Source organism: Haematobia irritans, unplaced genomic scaffold (assembly GCF_050003625.1).
Source record: "Haematobia irritans isolate KBUSLIRL unplaced genomic scaffold, ASM5000362v1 scaffold_6, whole genome shotgun sequence".
Lineage (NCBI taxonomy): Eukaryota > Metazoa > Arthropoda > Insecta > Diptera > Muscidae > Haematobia > Haematobia irritans.
Window position 1 is genome coordinate 547580 of NW_027445819.1, and position 9333 is coordinate 556912.

Consider the following 9333-nt stretch of genomic DNA (forward strand, 5'->3'; position numbering starts at 1 on the left):
TGTGCTCATCGCTGCGCACACACAAAATTCTCTTTTGAACAGTGTAAACAGTGTTTGTGTGAAAAAAAAATAGTGAAAATGCCTCCAAAAGCCAGTGGTAAAGCAGCAAAGAAGGCCGGCAAAGCCCAAAAGAACATCACAAAGGGTGACAAGACCAAGAGACGCACCAAGCGTAAGGAGAGTTATGCCATCTACATTTACAAAGTGTTGAAGCAAGTACATCCCGATACTGGTATCTCTTCAAAGGCAATGAGCATCATGAACAGTTTCGTTAATGATATCTTCGAACGTATTGCCGCCGAAGCCTCTCGTTTGGCTCACTACAACAAGCGTTCCACCATCACCAGTCGGGAAATCCAAACTGCCGTTCGTCTATTATTGCCCGGTGAATTGGCTAAGCACGCTGTCAGTGAAGGTACCAAAGCCGTTACTAAGTACACCAGCTCCAAGTAAATGGCTTTATATTTCGTCGAAAATTTATTTCCTCCACCATCAAAGGCCCTTTTCAGGGCCACAAAAATCATTAAAAAAGAGATTTTCTTTGTTGATCAACTAAAAACAAAATATCCTTATTTTATTTCAATAACAAAAAAAAAAATAAATACATCTTCCATCGAATAATAACAAATAATTGATTTTTCAACTAAGATAAATTCAATGTTGTAATCTTCATTTTATTAAAATTCTATTATGGCATTTCATTACTATGTCTAACTTCTATTAAAATTCTAATTTGGCATTTCATTACTGTTTCTTCAATATTTCTTCTTTTTATTTTTCTTCATTATAATAACGTCGCTATAATATTTTTCTCAGAGTAAAAGACTTCAATATTTCTTCTTTTTATTTTTCTTCATTATAATAACGTCGCTATAATATTTTTCTCAGAGTAAAAGACTCTATTACATTGATCGTATGCATTACTGTAAATGGCGTAGTTAAAGGATGTGTGTGTGTGAGAGAGAGTTTTGATGATGACTCTATGCGTAGGTACATGAAACCTTTTTTTCTAGAATTCTAATTGCTGCGGTTTATTACCACATCCCAATTGGCTAATCCAGTTTTGGAAAAATTCCCATAAAACATGTGATTATAAATTTCAATTTTACCGTGAAAAATAGATTAAGTACAATGTATATTTATTTAAATAAAAATTAGGTAAAAAAACAAAATTGTTTGCATAAAATTTGTTCTCTTTTTCAAAGATATTTTGTAGCCCTGAAAAGGGCTGTTAGATAAACTGCTTTCGAATATCGAAAATAATCATTCTGCCATGAAATAGAAAATTTACTTCTTGGCGGCGGCTTTTTTAGCAGCTGGTTTCTTGGCAGCGGCGGCCTTTTTGGGTTTGGCTGCTGCTACTGTTTTTGCCTTGGGTGCTTTTGGTTTTGTGGCGGAGGCCTTGGCCTTGGCGGCGGTTTTTGCTGGTTTAGCTTTAACTGTACCGGTCTTTTTGGCAGTTTTAGCCTTAGCCTTTTCGGTCTTCTTCTTTTCTGCTGTCTTCTTAGCGGCAGAAGGTTTCTTTGCAGCAGCCTTCTTTTCTCCACTGGCCTTTTTGGGTGCGGCAGCCTTCTTTTTCTTATCACCAGCTGGGGCCTTCTTCTTTTCGGCGCTCATTGCTTTAGACATTTTGAATGAACCAGATGCACCCTTACCTTTAGTTTGGATCAATTTTCCACTGGCAACAGCGCCCTTCAAATACTTCTTGATGAAGGGAGCCAATTTTTGGGCATCAACTTTGTAGGTGCTGGCCAAATATTTCTTGATGGCAGGCAATGATGAACCACCACGTTCTTTCAATGTTTTGATGGCAGCATCGACCATTTGTTGGGTTGGTGGATGAGATGGGGCAGCAGAGGGCTTCTTTGCCTTGGCAGCAGCTTTTTTAGGTGCCTTTTTCTCAACAGCGGCAACTGGAGATGCGGTGGCTTCAACTACGGCGGCGTCAGACATGTTTCACTATATTTTTCACTTCAAACACTAATATACACTAACACGCGTGTACGTTGGTTATATATATTTTTTACCGTTCAACGTAGCTATTCTTGGGTACATCGGAATTATGAGAAGTACATAGTAGTCAGCTACGAAATTTTGTGAATTCTTGTGTGGAAGAGAATAAATTTTTTCACAAAAGTTTTGATAGAATAATTAAATTTATGATGACATAGTAAATATATTTAATTGGAATTTATCACATTTCTCTAGTAGAGATATCCACCTAAATGACAAAAAGGACTTCAATTAATAATATTGAAGGACTAGAGTATTATAATCTTTTGAGTTGAAAGTTTATAAAAGTGTCATCATAAATTTCCAACTAAATTATATAAATTTTAGTATTTTTATTGAAAATTGTATAAAATAAAAAAATTATAGGGAATCTTGATATGTTTTCTTTAAAAAAATACGAAAAAATTATACATTTTGCATAGTTTTCATGGTAAAATATTCAATTATATTATGTCGTCTATGACAGTGGAATTCATCATATTGGGATATTTTCCATGAATAAAAGTTTTTCTGCAAATTAATTTGAAAGCTCAAAAGTGAAAATGTTTTAGGAAATTTTCATTCAAAAATATAATAGAAATCACAAATTTCTACTAAAATATAACATTAATAATAAAAAGTGTCAAATTGTAACGAAAAGTTAAAATAATCGTGAAGGTGTGGTATATCATGTACAGCGATGTTAACAATGTTGAATATAGTTGAAACCATAAAATTAAAATATTTGCAAAAGAAATGAAATGTATATATGAAAAATATTAAAACATCGTAGAAAAAATACATGTCGGATTATAATACCATTTTAACAAAATTTTAAATCGAAATACTATGAATAAAAATTTGCCATAGCTGATATACCACCTCTAGCCAAATTTTAAGAAGTAAAGTAATTGGCTATTTTTGATATAAAATTTCGCAAAAAAAAAACTAAAAGAATTATAACAACAGATGGAATAAATTTAAGTCTAACGACTTTAGGAAATATATAAACAATAAACACCCTAGAAAATTCAAAAACCATCTCCGATTTAGATTAGGGTTAGAAAATATTTCATAAAATGTTTGCCGCATTGAATGTAGCATTAGATGAAAATAAGAAACAAATCCTCCTACTTATATCTTTTCTTCTTTTGAAAAAATAAATTAATAGAAAATAAATTGTGAATGAGTACGAAAAAATGTAAAACCATTGGAAAGCAAAATCTACATCATATATCAACATTCCCTTCATATCCAACCTAATACAAAAAAAAAAACACAAATGCAATATATTTTATTGATATCAAATAATTAAGAATAAATTCTTGTCAACTGTAAAGTATTGAAAAAATTTTTTCTCTTTTTATAAAAATATTGTGGTCCTGAAAAGGACCGATTGTTTTTGTAAAAAAAGTTGGCTTTTAATATGTCAAAAATTTAAGCACGTTCTCCACGAATACGTCTGGCCAATTGGATATCCTTAGGCATGATGGTGACACGCTTAGCATGGATAGCGCACAAGTTGGTATCTTCGAATAGACCAACCAAGTAGGCTTCGCTAGCTTCTTGCAAGGCCATGACAGCAGAACTCTGGAAACGCAAGTCAGTTTTGAAATCTTGGGCAATTTCACGAACCAAACGTTGGAAAGGCAATTTGCGGATCAACAATTCTGTGCTCTTTTGGTAACGACGGATTTCACGCAAAGCAACGGTACCAGGGCGGAAACGATGGGGCTTCTTGACACCGCCGGTGGCTGGGGCACTCTTACGAGCAGCTTTAGTAGCCAATTGCTTACGAGGGGCTTTGCCACCGGTAGATTTACGGGCAGTTTGCTTAGTACGAGCCATTTTTCACTTTAATTCTTCACTTCACAAGATATGAACACAAACACTGTCAAAACGTTATTACTTGTGTGCCGAGCATGAACGCGCATATTTATAGAAAAATTGAGCGCGCAAACTGTTAGTTAAGGGTGTGTGTGGGGAAAGATTGAAATATTGTATCTTACAGCTGCCTGTATATACACGAAGTATACACGAACGAACCCGAGGGTAGATCGTGTTATTAATATTAGTAAGCATTTCAAGGAATTTTTGTATAAATAGAAGCGCATAGGCTGCGGAACAGTATTAGTTCTTGTGCATCATTCGTGAAGTGAAATTTAAAAGTGAAAAATGACTGGTCGTGGTAAAGGTGGCAAAGGCTTGGGAAAAGGTGGCGCTAAACGTCATCGTAAAGTGTTGCGTGATAACATCCAAGGTATTACCAAGCCTGCAATCAGACGTTTGGCTCGTCGTGGCGGTGTAAAACGTATCTCTGGATTGATATACGAAGAAACCCGTGGTGTCCTCAAGGTGTTTTTGGAAAACGTTATTCGTGATGCTGTCACCTACACCGAACATGCTAAGCGTAAAACCGTCACCGCTATGGATGTCGTCTACGCTTTGAAGAGACAAGGCCGCACTTTGTACGGTTTCGGCGGTTAAACATTTTCTTGACGCTATTTGGAGAATATTTAAATACTTTAATACAAAAACAATCGGTCCTTTTCAGGACCACAAAATATATTTACAAAAGAGATCATCTTGTTACAAATTTATTTAATTATTTTAATAATAAAATTTTAAATTTACTTGGTTTAAATAAAATTACAAACATTTGGTTTGCCGTCGGCAAAACATTGTTACTAACCCAATGAAACAATTATGTATGGACTTACCAAAGGCGACTACTATGCTATTTTTCTGCCGTCGGCACTTGAAAAACATGACATACGCTACAAAAGAAAAACACTACGAATGTAATACATACGAAACATATATGCAATTCTCTATATGTCATTTCTCGTCCCATTCCCCAAAGAAAATGATTCTATGATTCTCTTACTCTCTTTTTGCAGAAATCAAAGAAAATGATTCTATGTTGCACTGTACTCGATCCTAGTGTCATTTATTTGTTCTTTTGCGTGACGTTCTTACTCTCTTTTTGCAGAAATCAGTTATGTATGTATTGATACAAACAGCTTTCTCTGTCATCAACTATTTGCAACTTCCCGCTAGAAGTTACGAACACTTACGATCCTACTAGACTTCGGCTTTGCCAAAGCATACAAAAGATACATATGTAGTAAATAATCAGAGTTGATACAGATGAAAATAAAAACACTTCGGCTCAGAAAACGAATGCTCTCTTAATGAAATTGGTGGGAATTTGTTGTTTTTCGATATTAGGAATAAATGACATTAGATAGGAACAAAATGAAAAAATGAAGTGACGAAATTTTTCGATGTCATAACAGATGAAAACTAAATATATGTATATATATCTTCATATAATTTTTTTATAGTAAATTTTATTGTTACTGAAAAAAAGTATGTATGAAATTATATTGTTTGAAAATATTTTTTCTCTTTTTAAAAATGTTTTGTCGTCCTGAAAAGGACGGATTGTTGTTTGATAGAGATACGATGGTCTGTATTTACATTTTCTTGTAGATAATTTAAGCCTTCTTTTCGGTCTTCTTGGGCAAGAGAACAGCTTGGATGTTTGGCAATACACCACCTTGAGCAATGGTGACACCGGACAACAATTTGTTCAATTCTTCGTCATTACGGATAGCCAATTGCAAGTGACGAGGGATAATTCTTGTCTTTTTGTTGTCACGAGCAGCGTTACCAGCCAATTCAAGAACTTCAGCGGCCAAGTATTCCATCACAGCAGCCAAGTAAACTGGAGCTCCAGCACCAACACGCTCAGCATAGTTGCCTTTGCGCAAAAGACGATGAATACGACCGACGGGGAATTGAAGCCTTATTTTTTCTTATGTCTTTTATTAACCATTTTTAAGTCCTTAAACATTCTATCCTTAATACTAGAGATGGTCTACTCTAAAAACTAAACAGTAAATAAACATACTTTCAAATGGGTGTTAAAAGCATACAAAGTTAAGGCAAAAAATTGTCGTTATAGTTGGACTATGAACGAGTGAATCACAATATAAAAATTTAAAAAAATTACGTTAAAAAATGCCCCAAAAAGATGGACAAGCTAAAAAAGGGCTAAACTCAAAGTTTCTTAAAACTAATGTTGGAAAATTAAAACTAAGAACTTAAAACTAAGAATATATACAAGTATTTACAAATTCCTTGAGGCGACATCACTGAGCAGTGTTGTAGACCGTGTTTTCAAAGGAGAGGGAAAAGCGTCTTCTGTGGTAGAATAACAGCTTGCCGTCATTGTCATAAAGGTATCCACCATCTTTAAGGAGAGGAAGAGATGTTGCTGAGAAATATGTGTCGGGAATAATGTTCCTAGAAGATCCTGTTGAGAGGGTTTCAAGTACTAGGCGATTCCTTGAATAATTGCAACTTTCTATGAAGTTTAGGGCTTTTTCCATGAGAAGAGTATCGATTCTCTGGGTGTTGGCTTTCTCATAAATTAGGGAGTTGCGAGGATTTCTATATGATCCATCTGGTCTTCTTCTGCAGTAGAGGCCAAGGCAGGAAGACAAAATTTTCCTTTCCCATATGCGTATCTTTTCCATTTTGTAAGAGGTTATGTGGAACCATGAGGGGAACGCATAACCTAGAACAGGCCTAATGATTTGTTTGTACAGAAGTAATTTTACATCCGTAGGGAGTCCTCCGCGTATCTTTAGAATGCCATAGTAGCCGAAAAAGATCCTTTTGGCTTTCAGAATTATATAATCCACATGGTTGGTGAATGTAAATCTGCTGTCAAATATGACTCCCAGATATTTCAGCTCCTGCTTCTGCTGAATGGTTTCTCCGCCTATGGTTATGGAAGGGGTGAATCGCCGGTAGGATGAATGAGTACGTTTGCCAATAAAGGTGACTGAAGTACATTTATTCACGTTGAGTTTTAATCCCCATTTGCTGAAGAAGTTTTCCAGAGTACCCAAGTACTCGTTGAGTCTTCTCTGAGTTTCTACGGCATTTTTTCCAGAAAATGTTGTTAATACATCATCGGCATATACAAGGAGAAGGTCACCAGGTGGTGGTTCGGGGATGTCTGACATGAAGATATTGTAGAGCATTGGTCCTAGGATAGATCCTTGAGGTACACCGGCTACTATTGATCTCCAGTTGGAAGTATTGTCGCCCACGTTGACAGCAAATGTCCTGTTAGCTAGGAAACTTGCCACAATGCTGCAAATGCTATCACTGTATCCGAGGGACCTCATTTTGAAGATGATTCCATTCTGCCATACTGAGTCAAATGCCTTAGAAAAATCTAAGGCAACAGCAATGGCTCCTTTTGTTTGGTTGAAGGCGTTTACGATATAATCCGAAAACGTCACCAAAGCATGGTCGGTGGATAGGCTGGGTCTGAATCCGAATTGGCAGTCCTTCAGCAGATTTCGGTCCTCAGCAGCATCTTGGATCATTTCATGGATGAAATGTTCGAAGAGCTTGCCAAAAGAGGGTAACAGTGATATGGGTCTGTAGCTGGATACTTGTTGGGCGTCAGATCCTGGTTTCCTTATAGGTATGACCATGGCTTTCTTCCATGCCAAGGGAAAATAGGCATTGTTGATACAATGGTTATAAAGGGTGGTCAGGAATTCGTGTGTTTCCTTTCCAGTCTTTTTCAAGACGACATCTGGGATTCCATCGATTCCTGATGATCTCTTGGCTCGCTTTCGCTTAATGACATTGGCGATTCTCTTAGGTTTTATAAAACCAGATGAGGTCCAGAGGCGGGGGTCTTCAATAAGTGAGGCGTCGGCTTTCAAGAAATTGCTGAATTCCACGAGAGGTGGATTGTTGCTCATTTCATTAGCGGAGATATCAACAAGATTGCGCAGAGGTTCACTAATGGTGTCGTTTGGCGAGAAGGCTCCTTGTAGGTGTTCAGCCAGAATTTCCGCTTTGTCAAGGTCGCTGGTGATTAACTCTCCAGTGGCGTTGATCAGATCTCGAATGGGGTCTTTTCTTGTAAGGCCGGCAGCTTTCTTCACTTTGGTGTAAGTCCTATTATTCACCCTGATGGAGCTCAGGTTAGAGATAAGGCGCTCTCTTTCATGCGATTGTACAGCACATCGGATGATGGTATCGATGTTTCTGATGTTGGCTCTAATAATAGAAATCCTGGAGGCATCGCAGCATCTTCGAAGTAGGCGGCATTGTCTCTTTCTTTCATTCATGAATCCTATGATACGAGGGGGAAGTCCTGATTGAGTATCATTGGCTCTGTATTTAGGGATGGATGATTCCATGGCATCTTTAAAGGCTGTATTAAGGCCTTCAACACAGTCGTCGATTTCGGCTGCGCTGACCACTCTGTCTGTTGGGAGTTGGTGCTGCTGCAGACCTCTTCGTAGGTGATGACGAAAACGCCCAATGTTGGTTCGGTCAAAGTTATACTGGGTTTTGACTTCACGTGGTTGAACTTCACCAGTCTCAAAGGAGATGATGAGGGCTCTATGATCAGATTCAAATGTCGTCGTAGAGCAAGTTGAGCCTTGAGGGATGTCAATTCCTGAAGAAATCATAAAGAAATCCACGAATGTGCCTCCCGTTCCTATTGGACGAGTGGGTCGATCAGCAGCGATGATTCCAAGATCCGCAGAGCTGAGGATAAAGTTGGCAATCAAATTTCCACGATGCGTGGTCTCCTGGCCACCCCAAAATGGATGTTTGGCGTTGAAATCTCCTCCAACCACTACTTCGCCTTGTGAGCATAGCCTGACTAGTGGGTCCAAGTCGGCAGTGTTAATGGTGATAGATGGTGGTATGTAAGCTGCGACGAAGAAGATGACATTACCATCTTCAGTCCAGATTTTCGCTCCACATGATTCGATTCTTCCAGTGCTCAGGGGGACCCTTTCGCTTTTGTATTTGTCTTTGATGAAAACTGCAGTGCCGCCTCCATGGTAACTGTTATTGGCCCTGTCTTGCCTATAGATGCTGTAACCATCAATTTGCAGGACATGCCGTTGTGACAGTTTTGTTTCTGCCATAAGAAGAACGTCGACATCATGGTTATCAAGGAAGATCTTCGTATAGTGTCGTTTCACTGTTGAGACGATGGAATTTGCGTTTAAAAAGATGCACTTCAACATTTAAAATCCTTTCATATGTAGGAGTAGCCCCAGAATAGCACTGGCTCTACCTTCTGCATTTTCTAATTGTTTGTACTGAGGAGCAAAGGCGTCGATATCCTTCATAACCTCCAGAATTCCTTTACCGTAGAAGGCTACGCAATCACCATGGATGTTCCTTCCACTTGCAATGGCTTCATTTCCAGCATGGATGGGCCTTGATGGTCTTGCTGGTATTTGTGCATTTGTTACTGCTCTGCTGGTTGTAGGGCGAACA

General features: G+C 37.8%; 1 protein-coding gene across 1 annotated transcript; it reads right to left on the bottom strand.

The window, feature by feature from the left end:
• Window positions 1–3429: 3429 nt before the first annotated feature.
• On the bottom strand, window positions 3430–3840 carry LOC142242638 (histone H3). Its single transcript, XM_075314203.1, has one exon. The coding sequence runs from the start codon at window positions 3838–3840 to the stop codon at window positions 3430–3432; it is 411 nt and encodes a 136-aa protein (XP_075170318.1).
• Window positions 3841–9333: the final 5493 nt, after the last annotated feature.

Excerpts from the sequence above, each read along its gene's own strand:
- LOC142242638 (XM_075314203.1), bottom strand. The coding sequence starts at position 3,840 with ATGGCTCGTACTAAGCAAACTGCCCGTAAATCTACCGGTGGCAAAGCC.